Source organism: Gallus gallus, chromosome 19, assembly GCF_016699485.2.
Source record: "Gallus gallus isolate bGalGal1 chromosome 19, bGalGal1.mat.broiler.GRCg7b, whole genome shotgun sequence".
In the NCBI taxonomy this organism is placed as follows: Eukaryota; Metazoa; Chordata; class Aves; order Galliformes; family Phasianidae; genus Gallus; species Gallus gallus.
This window is the reverse complement of record NC_052550.1, coordinates 8,435,564-8,457,532: the sequence shown is the minus strand read 5'-3', so window position 1 is coordinate 8,457,532 and position 21,969 is coordinate 8,435,564. Positions and strand designations below refer to the sequence as shown.

Genomic DNA, 21,969 nt, shown 5'->3' with positions numbered 1-21,969 from the left:
CGGCTCCGACGGGGATTGTCGGGGAGCGGTGCGCGGCCGCGGCCATGCCAATGCCCGAGCGGCGCCGCCACCACCAACAATAGTGCGCGGCGGCGGCCATCGCGGGCGGGGAGCGGCGGGCAGCGCCGCGCGGAGCCTCCCGCCCCATGGAGGGGCCGTACTCGCTGGGGGTGAGCGTGTACTCCGACCAGGGCGGCAGGAAATACATGGAGGACGTGACCCAGATCGTGGTGGAGCCCGAGCCGCCGGCCGCGGCTGAGCGGGGCCCCGCGCACAAAGGCGGAGCGGCGCCCGGAGACGGCGTTCGGCGGAGGGCGGGCGGCCCGCGGGCGGCGGAGGAGGGAGCGCTGCCGCCCGGCCCCGGCTGCGGCTCCGGACGGCGCCCGCGGCGCTCCGTGGCCTTCTTCGCCGTGTGCGACGGGCACGGCGGGCGGGAGGCGGCCCAGTTCGCCCGGGAGAACCTGTGGGGCTTCATCAAGAAGCAGAAGGGCTTCGGCTCCGCCGAGCCGGCCGCCGTGTGCGCGGCCCTGCGCAAGGGCTTCATCGCCTGCCACCGCGCCATGTGGAAAAAGCTGCGTAAGTTCCCGTCCGGCGGCGCCTTCCAGCGCTCCCCGCTGACCCCGGCACTCCCCGCGCGGGGCCGAGGATCGCGGAGCTGCGGTTTGTTTTGAAGGAATCGCACGCCGGGTTTATTGGGGAATTTCCGTCCTGCGGCCGTAGGGAGTTGCGTGGAGCCTCTTTACGCTCCCCTCGTCGAGAGCGTCACGGAAGGAAAAGTTATTTTAGCGGCCGTGTGCGGGCCGGCACGGAGGCTTTTCCCGAGCTGTCCCGGCGGAGCGCTGCCCGGTAGTGCTGAGCCTGCGGGGCCGTCGTTGAGTCGCTCGGCGCTGCGGGTTGGGAGCGGCGGGGCGGCGGTCCGGGCGGTTGCTGGGCGCCGCTCCTGTGCCGCTCAGTGAGGCGGCTGGGCTGGGCTCTCAGCGGGCTTCCCTTACTTTTGTAAGGGGAGTTATGGCTCAGGGTAGCGTTGGTTTTATGTATGTGTTTCTATATGTAGCTTGATAGGTTTGTTTATGAATAAATGTGTATACGGTATAATGTGTGTTTCTATGTATTTGGAAGCCCCAGAAAAAGTTAGTATATGAATAGTGAGCATATAGGGGCAGGCAGGAGGGGAACTCAGAGCCATAGACGCAGTGCTGACAGCGGGCCCGGGAAGCAAGCAGAAAGTAATTGCATTTACAGCTCAGTGCGGCTTCGATGAAGTCAGTTGGGCCCGGGGAGAGCTGTGCTGTCATAAGTTTCATTTTCTTTTTCCTATTTCTTGAATAGCAGAGCAGAGAAGTTGCGCAAGTGTCAGGTGTGGGATGGAAGTGCCAAGGTTGGGGCATGCTGGTGCTGGACCGAAAGGAAGAGGTGTGAGTTATGGCAGCAGCACTGCCCACAGCTGCGTGCTGGGGGTGGTGAGGGTTCTCTGCCTGTGGTGTCCCTGGGCTATTCTTTGTCACCGTAACAAGGTGTAACTACAGAATAGAGAGGGGTGGAGTGAAGTCAGAGAATGCAGGAAATACTATTTTAGTACTATGTGTTTGGTAGCAGTGCTTCGGTTGTGGAACCAATTTAAATTGTTGTCAGAAACGGCAGAGCTCTGGTTATGAGTATATGGTGTCGGTTTTAGGTAGGGTATACAGTAAACTTTTCCATTGCATGTTTGGTAACACTGATGTCTTCTGCGTGTGTTGGAGTTTGATGGGAGAAAAGAGAAGGACGAGGACATGTAGTCCATCACTTGTCCTGCTGTGCTTTGGAGTCCCGGTGCAAAGCGTGGGTTGGGTTGTGTGCAGGATGGAGCCCGATGCTTCCAGCTGATGGCACTGGAGGAGCAGTCTGTGCTCAGCTGCCCCTGGAAGCAGTGGGTTGCCCCATGGCCGCATCCGTGATGAACAGCAAGTGTTAATGTGCTGGTGATGAGTACAGCAGAAAAATTGAAATGGGAAAATACCCTTTGGTCACTGCAGATGATTAGTGGAGTTAACTGTATTACTTACATTCCTAATTCTCTGAATATTAAAGGACTTCCAAGGTAAGAATTATGATGTGAAGCCCGTTTCCACAGCTGGCAGCAGTAGGGAAGCTTTCTGCATGAAGTGTGCTCAGCAGGTCCCAGATCTTGACACTTTTAGCTGTGTAAATAAACAATGCAACAAGCTTGCTTTTAGATACACTTATCTTGATACTTCTAAAAGCTTTTTTTTTAGCAGTACTAGTTAAGATGTAAGAAGTCGTACACTTCTGCTGCGGTTATAATTCTTCCATTGAATTTAATTTGAGCTCTATATTTTTTCTGTAATATATTTTTTTCTTAATTTTTACAGTAGAGTCATCACTTCAGGGTTGTTCTTATACAGGCTTAAGAGTTTGTGTGCATTCCTATCTGAAAGGGAGCTCTGCTACCTGAGGCACTACAGGCTTTCAGGATGATGTAAGAAACTTCATCCTCTACAGCTGAATTAAAAGTTCCGGTAGCATTTCCTTGTTGAAAGTTTGATAAGACTTTTGGCATGAACCTGATTTGAAAAGAAGTGTTGTAGTTTGACTTAATGTCTTTAAAAACAACAAAACAAAAATGAAATCCATTCTCTAGCAATCTGTGATATGCAGAATAAACATCAATCTCTTATTTTGTCAAAAATATGCATAGACAGAACTTCCAGAGCCCCATCTGGGAGCAGCCAATGTGCTTTAGGTCATCAGCTGCCCGTTGGAGGCGAACTTGCTGCTTCCACCACAACCACGTGCTTTGTTCTGTTGGAGATGTGCTTTCCAGGTGCAGGATCTGTGTTTTGTGTGGCAGCTGTTGACTGTGGGTTATTAGTTTTACAACAACTTCATGCCCCAAGAATTTGGATTTCTCTTGAAATTGTCTTAATACTTTAAAGAGTGTGCTAGAAGGTAAACTTGATGGTTACAGGTAGAAGCACACGTGTTAAGCATTTAAGCTGTCTTTATTTTTCCTCTTTATTTTACTTGGAAGAGTGGGAAATGCATGTGCTAAACTGGAAAATGGGGTATTCTGTGGGCACATGTTGAGAGTCGGCCATGCAGGGGTGGAAGTGGGGCTGTGCTCACCTCCCGTTGTGCACCCATGTTGCCTGGCTCTGTTCATGCACTGCGCTGTCTCATAAATGATTTTTTTCAGATTCAAAGCCCCCAGCTGCAGTGGAATTGTCCCGTTTTGAGACATAGCAGCATTCTGAGTACAGAGGTTAATATGACAGTAAATACCAAACTGGGGATGTGGGCCCTGAAAATAAACTTTTAGTAACTTGTTTATCCCAGCGTGCTGCCCAGGCAGATCCCTCCCTTACTGAAGCTATAGGAGTGATTTGAAATCCACAGATGCTTCATGTGTAATGTTGAAGTGTGAATTTTGCTTTGAGAGCTCAGTTGTAATTTCAGGGTTTCTTTTAATTTGATAATCTGGTATAGTATTACAAATTATTTAGTTTATAGGATTGATACAAACAGAACCCTGATCTGTGGAAGATGAGGTGGGCAAGTGGCTTCACCTGAGCTTGGGAGAAAAGTCAGGAGTTTTGATGCTTGTGTTTATTTCTCATGAGACTGTCCCTAAAGAAAGGAATATGCTGTGCTATGTGTCATTTCTAACCAAGGGTGAGATGTAAACTGCAATTGCCTTGATGACTGGCAGATGTAATTTCTGCTTCTGTTGAAGCCCCAAATCGGAGGCTGCTGTATCAATCTTTTTCTCCTAAGTGGGTGATTTCACTTCTGTGCTCCTCATTTCCCATAAAGACCAGCGTGATTCTCTAATATATTTTATTGCTATTGAGGGGTTGTTACACTGACAGAAACTCATTAGTTGCAGCTTGTTTTCTGTTCAGCCGGTGGTTGAAGCCCTCATTCCCACTTGGCTTCCTCCCTCATTTGCTTTCCATTTAGAGTGTGTTACATTTAATAGCCACTGTTAAAATTGCCAGACAGAGTGCTTCCACTGAGCTGTTTGTGTTCTCGAAATAATGTTACTCTTAAGGAGAAAGCCTAGTTCAGTACTTACAACACAAAGCTAGAAACCTATGTTAGGGCTCAAAGACTGGAATGATGCTGGATCTCCTGGCTGCTCACGTGGAGGAGATGCTGCATTTGGCATTAGAGTGGCTGTGCTGTACATGTACTTCCTCCACACCTGTGGTGTTTTCTTGCCCCAGGCATCTGAGCAGTGTTCGGTGTCACTGGGGCTCAGTGAGTCCCCATTCTTCTGCTCTGTATGTCTGCAGCTTTGGTGGAAGACCTCATTTCTTTTTTTCTGTGTGGTGTTGTGGCAGTAAAAGATGAGGAAAAGATAACTCAGTGCTTTGGCTGTCTGGCTAGGGTATTTCCTGCAGGCAGCATGTGTCACAGTGGAATTTTGGTGTTGTACAGTATAAGCATGGGTTGTGAAAAGCAGAAGATAAAATGTGACAAGGGGACAAGCCCCTGTTCTTGCTTTATCTTAAGGCTGAGCGGGTGCAGTGAGGAAGGAGTGCAGGGTGCTGCTGGTGGGCGAGGGCAGCTGTTATCTGTGGGTATGGGAGCAGGGAGGAGAACTGGTGTGCCTAATCTTTGTTAATTGGGATATCCCAATCATTTTGTGGTGTTCTGGAGGAGCAACAAGTTGGAAGTGTGAGGTGAAATAGACCAGGGAAGAAAAGGCATGCAAGAGAAACTGGCTGTGAGTTACGAGAGTAGTGTAACGGGAAATTAAGGTTTGTTTTGAGAGCAAATCAGTTGAGGAAGAAGCAGCTTCCCCTAACCATACACAGTGCATGCTGGTGTGGGTCTTTTACTATTCTGAATTCAATGAATATCTTCTCTGCAAAAGATCCGATGTTGGGTCACGATAGCACACTTTGTGTTATTCAGTTGTCCGAAAGGAAATATGAATGAAACAGTTGAGATATTATTCAACTTAAAAATTGTTTGGCATATCAAAGTAAAATAACATGTTCTGAGGGAACCAGGAAGGTCTGAATGGTTTGATTGCCAGCCAGGTGTCCAGGCAGAGTGACTCAATTTAGGAGTTCTTGCGTCTTCAGACGTGGAAGTGAACAGCAGACCGCTTAATGTGTGTCAAGCTTGATTGATCTGCTCAGCATTCGAGTAACACTTCCTCCTACACGTTCTCGTTCCTCTGGTGACGCTTGGAGAAATAAACCTGAGGAGACAGTTGTTGGAGTCCTATCTCAATGCCTGCGCTTGGCTTTGTTTCCATGCGAACTGTGCTTGGGGCAGTGATGGTAGAGGTGTGGGGGGCCCTGTATGTGCTGCTTTGCTTGTGGCCATGCTACAGTTACACATGCCCTGGTGTAGCAGCGTGCAAACCTCTCTGACACACCCTTGATCTTCAAAACACCTCTGGTTCCACAGAATTAAAAACAAAGGTCTTTCTGTTCTCTTTTTTTCCTCCCTGCAGCAGAGTGGCCGAAGACCATGACTGGTCTCCCGAGCACGTCGGGAACCACTGCCAGCGTGGTCATCATCCGAGGCTCAAAGATGTATGTTGCTCATGTGGGCGACTCCGGGGTGGTGCTGGGAGTTCAGGATGACCCCAAGGATGATTTTGTGAGAGCTGTGGAGGTGACGCAGGACCACAAGCCTGAGCTTCCCAAAGAAAGGGAGAGGATTGAAGGCCTTGGGGGCAGGTAACCACCTCTGTGCTTCTCGCTTCAATTTTTAGTTTCTCTGGGTGCTAATCATGTCCTTCTGTCTCAGCTAGGCTTAAGCTTGTTTAGTTTAGGGGGTAGCAGGCCAGTTGGTGAGTCTCATGGCCTGCTTATATTCCTTCACTGTCTATACAATTGCTTTTTTCTGTAGATAATGATCTCTGCTGTAGAGAATCTGTTTGTCAAAAGGTGGAATAGAGCAGTTTTAATGGAAAAGGCACTGAAATGTCTTTCCTCGTGCATTCTTCATTGTTCCTGAGGTGATACTGGCAGCTGTTGAGTAGGCTCTTCAAAGCTTCTGTTAAAGGAATATAAGAGATATAAAATTGAAACAAGGTACTGGTTTTGTTGCATTTAAATACATGCTTAAAATGTTAAAATGCCACGTTTTAACATGTATCTCAATATTAGTACTTTCTTCACTGTCGGGAGCTGGCAGATGTTAGAACATCTGAGTTGTGGTTGATGAATGTTCCCTGTAAATAAGGAGGAAAGCAGGCAGCCTTGTCAGATGGCACTAATGTTTTGAGACAAACCTCAGGGCTCGGATTTGGCATAGCTTCACAGGAGCTCGCTGTTCTTTCGTTCCACAGTACTGCACCAGATGGATGGGCAGAGTTTCCTTCTCTTAGCAGTTCAGAGGGAGAGAGCACTGAAGGTTTTCCTGTTGACATCATTCACAAAAGAACCCTGTCAGCTCGTTAACCTTCAGATATCTGTATCTCTAGCAGGTGGAAGCTGATCAGATATCTGTATTTGGGGTGGGAGCTTCTCAGAAAGGGCAACTTGCAGCTTTGCTAAGTTATAGTTTGTGAATGTGTGGGTTTCCAGGTTATTCATCTCAGTGTTTGAAAGTGGGGCTTTGAAGAAGCATTCCCTGAGACTTTGTATCAGCAGGAGCAGTCAAACTGTTTTAGCAACTTTTTCTGCTCTTGCTGCTTCTGGTTTTTTTTTTTTGTTTGTTCGTTTTATTTGTTCCTCCTGACTGGCTGGTAAAACCAGGGCAGGCTGTTATGAGGCAAATGGTGGGAGCGTGGTGGACTGCCACTATGCTTATTTATGTCTTCTCTTTTGTTGTAGAAAATTGGGATAAGTTAATGCGAGGGCATGATTGAATTGTTTGTTAGAAATGTTATTTTCCAAGTAACAGTCCTGGAGTAAAGACTGAAATCTTCCAGATAAAGGCTGAAGTTAACATTGTGTAACTGTTAATTGTACAAATGGATGAGATGAATTTTAGGCTGTGGTGCTTGCTGCACTTTCACGCAGAAGGATGGAGCTAAACATGCCTTTGTTGTTAAGGCCTTTGAAGTCTCAGGAAGTGCATCTTGAATAGCTTCAGTATGAGGAATCTTGAGGCTGTTCCAGAGCGCCTCAGTTTCTAATTACCAATGGCTGTTTCTTGGATGAAAGCTAGCTTTTAAACATCTAGTTCTTAGTTTGATTGGGACCAAGCTTTGCTCATTCGTTGTTTCATTACCTTGCTTGGTACTTTGTGCTCTCCATTCTTTCTTCCCTATTTCTTCCTGCCCCATAGTAGTGGTTTTGCTTGCATAGTAGCTTCTCTTTTGTCCCTTTTAATGCCATTTATGAGAGCTAAAACCATTGCTTGGTGCGATGGAGCAGGTGTTAATGCTTAAAGGCAGAGTTGTTTCTTCCTTTGTCGTGCTTTCAGCAGTTAGCAACTATGAACAATTGCTCTTTTTATTTCTCCCTCATGTTGGTGCACCAGTAAGGAAATTCCTCCAGAAGGCTGTTCTTGGTTTTTTTTTTTTGCGTCTTCCCAACTGTACTGTGCTGCTCTTTACTGCCAGACTTTGGCAGATGGAGAAAACTAAAGGAGGAGCTACGTGATATTTTCACCCCAGTTGATGTTGATGGTCCTCATCTAAGGAAAGCAATTTGTCTCTTGCTTTTTTGCTGATGGATTGAAAAGATGCCCTTACATCTGGCTGTTGCAGATTTCTTCCAAGTCTTCGTTCTCTTGCTTTTTCTGTTCTTCTGTCCTTCATCTCTTGCTTTTCCATTTAGCTTAATGTGGAATGAGTCTACACAAATGATATCAGTTGTTTTGAAATATTTTATTGTGCTGTACACCTCACTGAGGATGCTGTCATTATTGACTCCGGTTTTGCATATTTAATTATTCTTATGTCATTGAAACAAGCTTCCATTTCCATTCCTTTTTATAATCCCTGCTCCTTTCTGATGATTTTTAGCGTCATCAACAAGTCTGGTGTGAATCGTGTCGTCTGGAAGAGACCTCGCCTGACTCACAACGGCCCTGTGCGCCGCAGCACCGTCATCGACCAGATTCCCTTCCTGGCCGTGGCCAGAGCGCTTGGTAAGTCACCCCCTGTGTGGGAAGTGGGACATCTGCACGCAGCCCACCAGAGCTGAATTATGCCCTGCTCTGCCAAAACATCTAGTTTAGAGGGATTCAGTCACTTGCCGTGATTTTCAGACTTTCTAAAAGTATGGGCCTTAGGAGTATTTTTAATACAGTGCAAATTTCACTTTTCAAATGGAGCTGTAAGACGTGGTGTTGGTGAGCAGAGGACTGGTTGTACAACATGCAGGACTTTTCATCTCAGTTCTGATAAAGATGGTACTTCCTCTTTGTTGCAAATGAAAATGTGGCGAGTGCCTCCAAGATGTACAGCATGGCTGGTCTTTTTCTTACTAAGACAGTGGGACTGTAATTTTTGGCTAGGTGGTGGTGAGATTGTTTTGCTGCATAGCAACCAAAGCACTTTGTTCTTGTGTCTCTTTGTAAATCTGTCTTCTTTCAAGACAACGTAGAGTTAAGAAAAGGGTAGAAGTCAGCCTGTGTATTTTATCTATAACTTGCATTTGCAATAGCGTTGGTAATGGGAAACTATTTTGAGGAACAGTCTAATCAGGGGATGAAAATAGATACAACAGTACCTAGCAAGCTTGTTATGAATGCTTTTTGGGAAGTACTTAATAACTTGATCTTTGGCAACTTCTTGCCCATTTGTGTTAGTATTTTCTGGTCAGTTATTTTCCTTAAATTTTACTGCCAAATTTCAGTCTTCTGCTGTTCACTTTCCTTCCTCCCTCCCTCTGCCCCAATGAAGAATTCTTTATCCAGATCTACTCAGTACAGGTTAGATTCTATGGAAATATAGTATTATATATATATATTTTTTACCTGTGAAAACTGTTCTATGACTTAATTTCCTGGCAAGCGTGGTGGTTACGTGATAGTGTTGTCAGTGTTCCTAGATCAGCTGGCAGTGTGTCCTAGGGACAGTCTGTTCCTGGGACTGTGGTCATCTTGTGATAACTGCGTAACCTTACTGTGTCTTATTTCAGAGGCAGTGATGTGTGTTTTGCATAGATTTGTCTAGTGTCAAGAGTTGTGCAGTGGTCTTACCCTGTTAAAAGATACAGCTAAGAGGCCACAGGTGGTTGAATGGTGATATTTTTCATAAAAATTTAAGTTTTCTTTTTTTCCTCTCCGTATCTTTCAAATCTCTCTGTGTATCGTTGTAGGCAAGGTAGCTGCTTATCTTATGATTAATAAATCATACTTGAGATATTAAGTCCTTTGGAGTTTTTGGATGGAGATCTTTGCTAGCCATCTACCATGTAACATCATCTTCTTTACCTCTTTTCTGCAAAGTGTCTGTGTTTGTTGTAGGTTACAAAACGTGGGAATAGTTATTTTCAATAGATCTTTAATTTCTACACTCTTGAATTTGTTGTGTAAAAAAAAAAAAAAAAACAAAAAAACAAAAAAACAAAAACCAAAACCTCGATTTCTGATCCAGTTCCTCTCAGCAAGTTGAACAAAAGGATTTGGCTGGGTTCTGCATGCAGATGGGAATTCAAGGAATGATGCATCTGTTAGCCCCCTAGTGCATTCTTTCCAGTTATGTGGATGAGGAGGATTACTGGGGAGTTTTAGGTTTGAGGAACAAGAACACTTTGTAACAATACTTGGTGTCAAAAGTTAGAAGATTTGAACACTTAAAAGGGGACAGTGCCCTCCGCAAATCATGTAGGAGAAACAGGTTTACAATGTGACGATGCTTTGGTATTTGCCTGCTCAGTGAGACTCCCAAAGCCTCTTTGCATTCCCTTCTGAGGAGGTGTGACAAACCTCCTGCAAAAAGGAACGCAGCTGCTTTGCTCTACAGGACCCAGATGGTGCACAGACGCTCACAGTTTGGAAACAGGATTTAACTTCTTTCTGAGGCCAGCATGCCCCTTCCACTGCTTACAAAAGACCTACCACAACTAAAACCATTTGCATTCAAGCTATTGGAGGCCTGCTCGACCTCTTGGCTGGCTCCCAGGTTGCTACCCTGATTGGCACAGCTCTGCTATGCTGGAGCTTCTCCAAGCGGAGTAGTAACTGGCAACGCTGCCATACTGGTCACCAACACTCTAGTCCATCCCCTCAAGATCTAGCACGGAAATTCTTTTTGTTAACTCCAAATTTGCTTGCTATTCTCAATAGAAACCCCATGCTGCAAAGCTCTCAGGCTTATTATGTGGACAAAAATTTTTAGCTGGACAGCGAGATACTCTTATTGCTGCCCTGCACCTACAAGGCAAACAGAGTTGTGTGTTTATTATCTTTAAAGTGGCAGGTTATCTGATTTTTTTTTTAAGGAAATCTAAAACATAGCTGTTCGTTGTAAGAGGGAGACTAAACTTTTTTCTTAGTGCATGATCATTTGTGTAAGTTTCCTGGCACCCATAGCTTCACAGTAACTGTCCACTTCATATGCCTGTCCCTATAACAGATGTGTGGTAACTTGCATTACTCAAACCCCCTTGTGTAATGCAGGGATATGAATGTGCAAATTGCTGGGTGCTATACAACCTAACTAATCAGGAACAGGAAGCCATTGTGTAACTTGCTTGTGTGTTTTGAAGAATGTGTGTCATTGCATCATGCATTACTGTCTCTCTGTCACAGATTTGCAACTTGGATTTTTTCCATGTGGCACCCAGGAGGGTATTTTAGACTCCAGTGAGCATGCTTATGAATGCGTGTCTTGGGGGAAAGCACTGAGAGAGAAAATAACTGTATGTATGTATAGCCTAGTAGTATTTCAGCTATGCTAGCTATCTAAATACATTAACTTAGACCTTCAGTTTCTGGGACAAAGTGCAAGACGATAAGCACAAGGCTGTGACGGAGCTTTTGTTCCCATATGTAGAATTCATTGTGTTAAAAAATGAAACGAAGAATTTTGATCTTTGGAAGTGAGTTTTGGAGTAAAATCTAGCCTAGCGTCTGTAGTGCTTTCAAAGGTTGTATACAAAGTAGGGGAGGTATTAAAAAACAAACAAAAAACTGTAGTCTGAGTTTGCAGCATCTTACAGTGTAACTTGAAGCATCTTCCTTGGTTTTTAATCAGATGACAGACCCACCCCCTTCTGATTTTTTTGGTAGAGTGTCTCCAAAATACAGAATTGACTTTTTTTGTATTAACACAAGTGTCCTGCTGACCTCTAGAAGGAGCTATGTACCAGAACAGTGAACTCTCAGTGTATGGCTGCTGTGAGAGTGTTGGCTTTGACAGTGACATGGAAGCTGTTTTCCAGAGCACTCTACTGACTGCAGAATTGCTGTTGTAAAGCTCTCCAAACATGCGTACTGTAAAGGAGGGTATGGTTGACCTCAAATGATCTGCTTTCATTCTTGTATGAAGCTTTAATGCATGGTGTGCACTTAAGTATGTGTATACAAACATTCAAAATCTGTTGCCAGGTAGAATAGGCATAGTTGCTTGATGGTATTTGCATAAGCTAGTAAGCGATATTTAAACACTGCACAGTGTTTTCTAATTTTACTGATACTGCTTTATATCCATGTATGTGTCATACATATGGGTTTCGGCTCTTGTTCTGGAGATGTATTACTATAGCTTGTACAGTTTTCTCCACCCTTGAGACAAACTGCATGTATGCCTGTACAGAATGCAGAGAATGCATTTATCTGTGCAGACTTGTGTTAGTTACACAATGTGAAGGCACATGTGGATCTGTTTAGCTTAAAGGAGCAAGTTCAGGGCATTTTTTCCTGCTCTTTGCTGACTGGAGCTCTCTGTGTGTGCCTCCTTAGCTTTCTTTTCTTTGACAGAGTAGAAAAACTGATGATTGTTTCTCCTTGTAGGTGGAACTTTATCCAGGCTTGGTCACTGTGTTCTTCTGTGTTACCCCTTGTCTTCAGCTGAGCAAATGCTGTCTAGGGTTGAATATGTCATTTAGAGACTGTAATTCCATTCTAGTGTTCATTTGAAGGATTTAATACAAGGCCAGAAATAATGAGTAGCTTCCTGTGTGTCATTTCAGTTCTTCATTTCTGCTTTTGCATCCTATTTGTAGGCTTTTCTCTGACACTTAATCACTGTGCTCTGGCACAAATACCTTTCTCCTCTCTTGCTGTGATTTTGCTGATGTGTGAGCAGAGATGAGCGCTCTTGGTGAGGCTGTCTCATGAGCAGTTCTTAAATCACCATTTGTTTTAAATGTAACTGTCTCGTTTGCTGTTGAAAGGATGCCCTTTTGTCTGTACTTTCCTTTTTCACGTAGTGTTGAAGGTAGAATTCTTGCTCCTAAAGGGGACGGTGAAAGTTTTAAAACCCTTAGCACTTCTGGGTAAGTTTTTTGCTCGCTGCTGCCCTCAGTTTTGTCCCTGCTCCTCAGACTGAACTTGGAGATCATTGCTGGGTTGTAGGAGTGGGACCTCCCGTTGCATATCTTTACACTGCTGGGATGACGCCCTCTTGTGGCTGTAGGTCCGGGTTGCCGTGAGTTTTGGTGAAAACGTTTTCCACCTCAACTTGGTCTGAATGATCTTAAGTGGTTACTGTTCATATCCTCTCTGAGATTTGCCTTGTTCTCCAGCAGCACTACCTCACTGAGAGTGGAGAAAGGAAGTTCTGTAAGTCTTCTCTGTACTAACAGGCCTTTCGGATGAGTTGTGATTTTAAAAGATCTGGGATTAGTCAAACTGGGTTTTCCTCTCTCACCGGGGCTTATAAAAGTAAACTTTTCTTTCCTCTAATAAAAACAAAAGGTATTTTGGTATTCAAAACAACGTGCTCCAGAAACATAAATGAAAGGCTTGATTTATGACTTTAGGATGAACTTGTGCTGTAAGGCAGCTTTGGACTTGATCCAATCTAGTCTACTTATGTGATGGGTGTTTTTGTTTGTAACCAGGAACTTTTCTGGCACTGGCTGAGTTGAAAGTAGTTTTATTCATTATATTTTAGAGGTTAATAGTAGGCAGCTAAGGTAGGCTATGCGTTTTTGTGTTTATATATCTGGTTACGTGAGTTTCTTGCTCCTTTATTATGTGATTTCAAATATATATTTTTCATCTGTAAGGTGCCATGTAACTTTTGTGCAGGTGTGTGTTGATCTGGTTCTAGACATGACCAAGAAACAGGTATGATTTTCCTGGAAGGTGTAGAAGAAGCTATGTTAATTCCTGTTTTTTGGAAGAGGGACAGGCAAACTGCACCCTAAAAGAAATGTTCCTGGATGGAAGTTTTTTCAAGAAGATTGAGTTTCATAAATGTTTGGTTTTTAATTCAGAACAAAAATAGTACAGCTTGAAGTGAAGCCTGAGAACCTGGGATTCCAGTTCCATAATAGTAGCCTTTAGCATATCACGTCATCCTGCTGTCTTGGCTTTTCAGTCTGTTCAGGGGTCACTTGTCTGTCTGCTTGCTTTGGGACAAAATTAAAGGCTTTATAACATTTTTGCAAAGCCTGGTGAAAATTACGTTCTGCTTTCTGGTTTACTTCCTTCTCCCTTATTTCCTTCCAGAATTGTAACAGAAAGGGCCCCATGTGAAGTGGCTTCCTCCTGGGTTTGTCACAGATCCCTCAGACACTGTGGATGCTGTGTCCTCCAGCTGGCTGGAGGAAGATAGACAGCTGACATAAGAATTCTATGTATGCAACAGCTTTAAAAAGCATCAGCTTAGTCTGTGGTGCCCTGCCCTGTTTTAAAAGTAATAATTAAAAGGGCCTCACCCTGGTAATGTGCCTTGGCCTTTGCTGACTTGGAGTTGAACTGCAAGAAATTTCTTGACCTGCAAGAAATATTCTTTGTGAAGTACTCTATGCAGTACTCCTCTGCCAAGGACCATTTGCCTGTTTGATTCATCTATGGTGATACAACTTCTGAATTGCAGTTCCTCTGTTATTTCCTGGGTATTTTGGGCCTTGGTAAGTACTGAGTACTGTTGAAAATACATCTTCTGGAGGTACAGCTCTGGGTTCCTCACGTGTCTTCACCTTCTGTGTACTCCAGCAGTTCCTTTTTGTCACAGCCCATTGTAAGCGATGTGACGTTCCAGGCTGTCACCCTGCAGAGCGCTCTGTCTCTTGGAGGAAGGCTCTGAGTCACTGGATTGTAACTCAGCTGTTTGCTCAGGAAGAGCAACAGATGGCTGTGATGACATGTCTGTGGATGAACCAAAATTAAATCGCGTTGGGTTATTTTTATCTTAGAGCAAAGTATTTCTAATCAAAAAATGATTCAGCTAAAAGCATTTGTGGATTTTTCTAAACAAGCATGAACAACACAGCAAATAAAAGCATAAAAATATTAAGCTTGTTGGAAGTTGTTGCCACTATTTCCAAGATCTGGCATGATAAGATTCCAAGCTTGTGTTTATTTTATTGGCTGTGTTGATGATGGGCACAATGTGAAGAGCTGTCCGTGTATCAGGATTTTTTTTTTGGTGATTAATGTACAATAATTGCTGTGCTGGAGCTCAGCTCTTCTGTTACAGTATTTATTTTGATCTCGTTGCGGGCTGGCTGGCTTTGCTGGACTCTGTGGAGGGAGAGTGCACCTCTCTATATGTATAAACAGGGTTGGCTGTTAATTAGCATTTATTAGAAGCATGTGTTTGCTGCTGCAGTGGAGGTGAATTGGTGCTTTAATGAGATTGGGCCATCCACACTCACTGTGGTGAAGTGGCATAACTGAGTTTGAAGTATTCCTTCTCCTGATTCTGGAAAAATCTTTTGAGCTGGTTCATAGCTTAAGGCAAAGCTAATGGAAGGAAGCAGGAAGACAAAAGCTTATTTCTTATCTTTAAAGGGATGGCGATGGTTGCAGAAGGCGGCTACAAACTTGTTTGCTGTAGTCAGTCAAAAGCCCAAGGAAAAAAACTAACAAAATCTTATGGGTGTTCTTAAGCTTCTCAACTTTGACATCTTCACTGATTTCTACTTCTGATGCTGTGTGCTCTGCCAGTGCTTACAGACAGTGTTATTTCTTTGTTGCTTATCATTACAGGAAGCTATTTATGAGCCATTTCTGGAGATTTTTTTGGTGCTTTTTAGTATGTTGACAAAAAACAGATAAGGTAGAAGAATCCAGAATGTAGCGTTAGTTTTGTGGAAAGGAGGAAGAAATGTTAGTGCAACACCATTCCTGATTTACAGGCCCAACATAAGAAAAACTTCCCTGATGTTCATGTGTACCTGCTAAATTAGATTGCATGTTCAGTTTGAATTTATTTTATTGTTCTGTTGGAGTGATTTTTTTTTTTTAATTGGGGTGGTGTGGAGGAAGCAGAATCCAGGAGGTGGTGTGATTCAAACATGGCTGAAGTGACTGGGATTCAGTTCAGGCCACCTTCACTGCTGGGGTGACCCCGAGCTCATTCACACAGCAAGAAAGATTTAAAAATAGAAAGGTTCACTGCGTGAGGCCTTCCAAGGGAGAGGCTTTAGCTCTCGTTTTCTGCTTTCCTGCTGGAACCCAGGCTCTACTTCTGTTCCTGTGGCTTCCTTCCAACTCCAGAATTTGGCACGTGGTGTTCAGCTGGAAAGGCACTGAGTTCTGCATGGCTTTGAAAGTGATGCTGTGGAAGAGGAGAAATAGGAAGAAGTTTATGAGGAAAAGGCTTCAGTCTCCTTTGCCATCTTTGTTCCTTCTCCATGGCACCTGCATGGACAAATAAACACACAGCAAGAGTTTTGTGTGCTTCTGCATTGGTTGAATGGCTGTGGGGGTTTCAAGTTCAAAGGATGGGGCGGGGGGGGAGAGGCAGTTCCATATCCTGGCCGAAAGGATTTGTTTTTTTTTATTTTCCAAGCATGTCTTTATAGGGTGTGCGGAGCAGCACATCATCATCATGCAGATTAAAGTCTAATGCTGTGTGGATGTTGGGAAGAGAAGGGATATTACACAGTCTTCCTCAACCTAATTTTAAAAATGGAACTGTAATTGTCTGTAGAAACAGCAAAGATTTTGACTCGTGTTTATGCTGTACCTGTAACTGGAAAGGCAGATTTTTTTTGCAACAGTTCAACAAAGACTTAAATTATAAGTAAACTAATTACATTGCATTACTATTGGTGGCATGAGACTGGTGGTAGTTGTTTTTCTGGGAACAGTTTTGATAGTTAACAAGAATCATACTGTATGGAATATGGCAATTGAGAAACATGTTCTCTTTGCTAGGTGATCTGTGGAGCTACGACTTCTACAGTGGAGAATTTGTTGTGTCTCCAGAACCTGACACTAGTGTGCACACCATTGATCCCCAGAAGCACAAATACATTATCCTTGGCAGTGATGGACTGTGGAACATGATCCCACCTCAAGATGCTATCTCCATGTGCCAGGATCACGAGGAGAAAAAGTACTTCATGGTGAGGGCAGTGGATATCAGTCACTGTGGAAACTTAACACTTTTTTCCTTGTAAAAATTGCTTAACTTGGCATGCGTGAAATGTACCCAGCAATGGCAGTGATGTAGAGGCATATTTCAGTAGCTTTGCCACAACTTTCAGGTGGTGGTAACATGGTTAATAGTGTGCTTGCATGTACTGTCAAATACAATTCACGTGAACTGTTTTCAATTTACAAAGTGGACCTGATTGCTTTCTCTGTCTGTCTCTGAACATAAAGGGTGAGCACCGCCAGTCCTGTGCCAAAATGCTGGTGAACAGAGCACTAGGCCGGTGGAGGCAGCGCATGCTTCGTGCAGATAACACTAGTGCCATCGTGATCTGCATCTCACCGCTGCAGGATAGCAAAAACAATTTGGAAAATGAAGAAGAACTGTATCTCAATTTGGCAGACAGTCCCTGCTATAGCAGCCCTGATACAAACATCATGACGCCCTCCCGCTGCTGTACCCCACCTGTCAAGGTAACTTTTTTCAGTGTTTTTAAATGTTCTACATGCCTGAGTGGAGCCCAGTAAATTTATATCAATCTCCAATTTTGTCTTCAAATAGTAACTTCTCTTTAAGCAGCTTAGTGCCATGTGTAGAAGTTGGGGCTGTGGTGTAGCTGGAGCACTTAAAACTACCGGTCTGACACCATTTGATGGTACTGTTTGCACTGCAGAGGACTAGGCAGTGCCTATGGCTAAATAATGTTTCAGCTGTAGGACAGTAAATTGACAGCAATTACTTGGCCATATCCTCAGTACTTCTCATAACTCAATGGATAACACTTTGCAGAAATACACTTGTAACAACCATTCTTAACAGAGTTCTGAATGCAAAAGAATATTAACGTATGTATGTCTCAGAATTGCTGGATTTCAGCATACGATGTTTCTATGATCCTTAAAATCCTAATAACTTACCAGTAATTGTTGATCCTTGTTTACTCTTCAACATGTATAATTATTGTAACTTTATGCATATGAAGTTCAAGCATATTTGAGCAACTTAAAATACGCTGTTTTGCAAAGGCAGACTTTCTGAGATCTCAGACAAAAACAGAACTTCCCAATTGAAAGAGGAGCCAGAAGTTAAAAACCCCAACCAAACCTAACAGATTGCCTGTGGAAGTGTTCTTCGTTGTGTAGTTGTTTTCTAAGTTAATGCACAGGTTAACAGAGTCAAATGCGTGTTGCAGAGACAGTAAGATCTCCCAGTCTGAAAAGAAAACAATCTTCCTCTAGTTGGTTTAATGTCCTTTGTTGGAGGAAAAGACATAATACAAAGTCTTTGTTCGGGTTAGAAATTTTACCCTTTAATATAAAGCAGATCTGCTTGGAAGCTTTTTTTGCCCTGAGAACTAGAATGTAGTTATGAGTGGATGTTTGCTTCAGTAATTACCAGCTGCTCCTGATTTAAGTAACTGTCCTTTGAAGTTCCACAGTATCTTTGGATAACTGTCCTTGGGGCGAAATAAAAAAGAAAGCAAAAAATTAGAAAGGGATTCCTTAACATTCCCTTGGCAGAGGCAAGCAGCTAGTAAAATGGCAGGCTCAACCTCCCTTTCTCCTTCACTTCCACCCAATATAGAAAAACACATGAAAAGAGCCTAAAATAATGAATTTTTTTCTTGAATTCTAAATATTCCTGAACTGAAGAAGGAAGTTAAGGGGAGGGGGAAAGAAGACAAAAAAATATGGCAATTGAGAATATTAATTAGCAAAAACAGTATGTAAATGTATTGATGCATAAAGCTACAGGCAAATACGTGATCTAAATTAGGTCATGAATCCTTAAAAATACAATGTCAGAAAGGAAGTTGAGCAGGTTTAATAATCTTGCTAGAGCTTCTCCATCCATGTTAGCTTTCTTATGGCTTCTGCAAGAACTGAGCTGAACAACAAACAATACACGGCTTCTTTCTTGTGTTGCTATACGTGGTAAAAATATTACCTGAATGGCTTTACCTATGCGTAAGCAGCAGCAGAGGAATAGTGGGAGAGGAAAATCTAATCTAGATGCTAGAAACAATTCTAATACAACTCTTTTGGAGTGAATTTTATTAAACCCTTGTATTGTATTTTTCAAAAGAGCTGAGCAGTCGCAGATCTCTTACCAACGGTGAGCTGAGGTTTCTCTGTCATGACTTTAAAAGTATTTACTTCTTGATAGGAAATGTATTGATGTGGTCTGATTCATCTGTGTGTGCATTTGAGTTTTCAGCACATGAATTTAAGGCAGATGACAATGACTGCCGTACATTTATGGTACGTAGTGTGGCCTTGAAATTTACTTTTGAAGGACTTACTGAGTAGCTAGGGATTTCTTCACAATTAAATCTTTAATAAGGTCATAACTCATATCTTCAGGGCACTGCATAAATACTAATTTTCATAATCCCCCTGTGAACAGTGAAAATAAGCATCGTCCCCGTTTTCATCTCAGTAAAACTGAGATTGAGGCAAAAACACTTATCAGAGGCTGCAGAAGGGATGAATGGCTGAAAGCAGGATTAAGAAGTCCCTGGTTCTCAGCACATTGTGTAAACAGCCTCTCTTCAAAGTATGGAACAACTGCTTCTTAAAGGGTGGATAGATGCACTGTGATGAATGGAATTGCTTCCTCTCCAAGTTGTAAAGCATACAACTAGGCAATAAAGCATGTTACTCAGCTGTGAGGAATCAGAAACAGCAAATAGTTCTATTTTTAGAATAACTCAGTCCAGTGAATTTATGCTCCCCCTTCTGTATGTGATCAGCACACGCAGGATATGAAGAGTTTGTCCATCTCCCTCATAACCTAGTTCTGCAGGTGCTGCAGATGCTACGCGTAACAAAGGTCAGGGGACTTCTGTTCATTGCCCTGGTTGCTTGGCTGTCTGAGGTATGAAATCTTCAGAGGTAATGTAGGTGTGCACATCACAGAATGAGGGAGATCAGATCTGCATGTTAGAAAATGCCACTAAGGGAAATCTCAGGATGTTGCAGGCACTGCTTTCTCCACAGCTTCCTAAACAAACAGATTGTGTGTTAATTCCTTATGTAACTTGCTTTATAGTAGCAAAAAAGATGTACAGACCAAATAAGTCCAAGCAGCTCTCTCAATGAGCAGATTGTCTGCCATTATGAGACATTTGCGAACTGAACAATGGAAGTAAATGCTTTTATAAAGTTGTGTGCACAAAGTACCAAGCTGAGATGCACAGTCTGTATCTGTTTCCATCTCTCCATCCCTGCCTCTCTGGGGAGAAAAGATTGTCCTGTTTCAGAGTAGAGTTTCTCTGTCTCTAATAAGGTTTAGAAATGTTTGTCACACTGTTGTCACCCTCAAAGGATAATGGAGGTAAAATGATTATATTTATGCCTAAGTATATTTTTCTTTCCCCTCAGCTTTTAGAGGATGATCCGTGGCCACGACTGAATGCTTCTGAGCCTGTTCCTTCCCTCATGCATAGCAACGTGATCTCAGAAAAATATGCCGAGCTGCCAAACGAGATTGCCAAAAGCAATTTACCTTCATCAGGAGCAACCCTGAAGGATTCAGGTCCACAGGACGAGAAGTGCAGCAAAGCGTTGGCTTTGAGGATACAGGAATCCTACAGTAACGGTTTGTCAGTCAGTCTGTCCCCATCCAACTCTACAATTTCAGGCACGGACCAAAAAGGCTTAAAAGTGTCTCCTAACGGCCAAACAAAAGCCCAGGATGCGGAGAGGACACCCACAGCAAACTTTAAAAGGACATTAGAAGAGTCCAATTCTGGCCCAGCTGTGAAGAAGCCGAGACGCGGCCTGAGCCGAAGCATGGGTGTCCAAGCAGAGGGCATATCCACAACGCCGCAGCGCAAGAACTCAAACAAGCTGGCCATGCGGCGCAGCCTGCGCGGCCAGAAGAAGCTCAGCAGCTCACTCTTCCACCCGCCTAGGAAAGCAGTCTGTGTTTGCTGAAGGGCATTTCTGTAGGGGAAGTATATTTGATTCTGATGGGAATTTTAAAGTTGGTGCAGAAGTTTGAAACTCTTCCTGTTTTATCTTTTTTTAAAGTAGAAACTTTTTTGGTATCCAACAGCTTTCTCCCGGCCTTGTACTTGCTTGTATTATAACTGTGAATTTTGTAGATGTGTAGGGTATAAGTCACTGTAAAATGTGTGTAAATTTGTATTCCTTCATATTAATGTAGTCTCTTTTTTCTTCCTTGTATAATTGTTAAAGCGGGGCTAAACCTTGTTTAAAGAAAATAAAGTCTTTTTTGTTAATTTACTAAAGTCTTGAATTTGTACACGCTTCTCGTGATGGGAATTTCACAACTTTTTCACCGAAGTAAATTATTAAACAGAATGGAAGATATGTATTTTCATAGCATTATGCGTTCCACCTGGAGTGTCTTTTAGAGAATACGCTAGGTCTATATTTTGTTTTTAAACTTTAGATTTCTCTACTCAGAAACGTATGTGGAAACAGATGTTGAGCTGTGCTTTATGCAGCTCGACGTCCATTTACTCGTTAATTAAAATACTATGCAGTATCTTATCGAGTTGCGTTTTTGTAACGTTAATAGTCCAAGTATTTAGCAAAAACAATCGTGTGTTTTTAGAACTCCAGCTCCCCAGTCATTCAATAAAGCCATTCCCCCATCCCTGCTCTCAATGGTGGCGTTAATGTCTGCCCCACAGAGGTGTGAGTTCTCTGCTATTCCAATGCCGATGGTGCTGCTCTACCTTTCAACGTGAGTTCTTAAGTTATTTTATGACGATTATGACAATGTGGACCACATGTACGTTCACCTAAATAAAAAGTGGGAACTAAACAGAGTGCTTTTCTTTGCTTTTTATAACTTCCAGCTCACGTACGCTCATTTACCACAACTAAGGGCTGGAATTAGCCCTGCTATCTCTGCGTGCTGCCATGGTGACAGAAATCCTCTCTGAAAATGAGTAATTCTGTTCCGTGGGGCAGTGAATGCTGTGCTGTGCTAAGGGGGAAGCAGCGGGCCTCTCGGATTGGCTCCTGCAAGGCTTAATACGGGACACAACCTATGGCTATCGACGCAGTTTTAAGCAGCGTGGCGGTTCACGCCCGAATCAGTATTTATTCCCTGGCAGTCAGTCGATGCCCGGCGGTCCCCAGGTGCGAGGAGCTGCCCGCGCTGCTCAGCGCGTCGCCCTCAGGGCCGGGAGATCCCGCGCTGCGTCAGCCTCAGCCCCGCAGGGCTCGCGCCGCCTCAGAGCCCACCGCGCGGGAAGGTAAACACGGAGCCTTCCCGCCAATGGGCGGCTCGGCACGTGACGCGCCACCCGCGGCCCCTCCTCCGCCCACGTGCGAGGGACCTGCTCGGCGGCTCTCGCGAGATCTCGATGTAAACAAAGCTGGTGGGGGGAGGAGAGGGGGGCAGCGCCGCCTGAGCTTCGCCGCCTCAACCGAGCTTGGATGGGCGCAACCGAACTGCGCTCTCCGTGCCCCGCCTACTTTAGAGGGGAAGAGCGCGGATTGGTCGGCAGTGGGGAGCAGCCCGCCTTCGGGGGCTATCTGATTGGCTCTCGGTGTGAGGTGCGCTCTGTG

At 43.9% G+C, this 21,969-nt stretch overlaps 1 protein-coding gene across 1 annotated transcript; it reads left to right on the top strand.

Moving 5' to 3' along the window:
* The first annotated feature begins 1 nt into the window (after nucleotide 1).
* PPM1D (protein phosphatase, Mg2+/Mn2+ dependent 1D) lies at nucleotides 2-20,670 on the top strand. Its single transcript, XM_415890.7, has 6 exons — nucleotides 2-576; nucleotides 5,471-5,699; nucleotides 7,940-8,064; nucleotides 16,201-16,391; nucleotides 16,651-16,893; nucleotides 19,804-20,670. Exons 1-6 carry the CDS (start codon nucleotides 147-149, stop codon nucleotides 20,356-20,358), a joined length of 1,773 nt encoding a protein of 590 aa, XP_415890.4. The 5' UTR covers nucleotides 2-146; the 3' UTR covers nucleotides 20,359-20,670.
* The last annotated feature ends 1,299 nt before the right edge of the window (nucleotides 20,671-21,969 follow it).

What these genes read in the sequence shown, in the direction of transcription:
- PPM1D (XM_415890.7), top strand. Translation starts at nt 147, where the DNA reads ATGGAGGGGCCGTACTCGCTGGGGGTGAGCGTGTACTCCGACCAGGGC. An exon ending in GGCCGTGGCCAGAGCGCTTG is followed by an intron (nt 8,065 to 16,200) that starts GTAAGTCACCCC and finishes TCTCTTTGCTAG; the next exon opens with GTGATCTGTGGAGCTACGAC. An exon ending in AGGAGAAAAAGTACTTCATG is followed by an intron (nt 16,392 to 16,650) that starts GTGAGGGCAGTG and finishes CTGAACATAAAG; the next exon opens with GGTGAGCACCGCCAGTCCTG.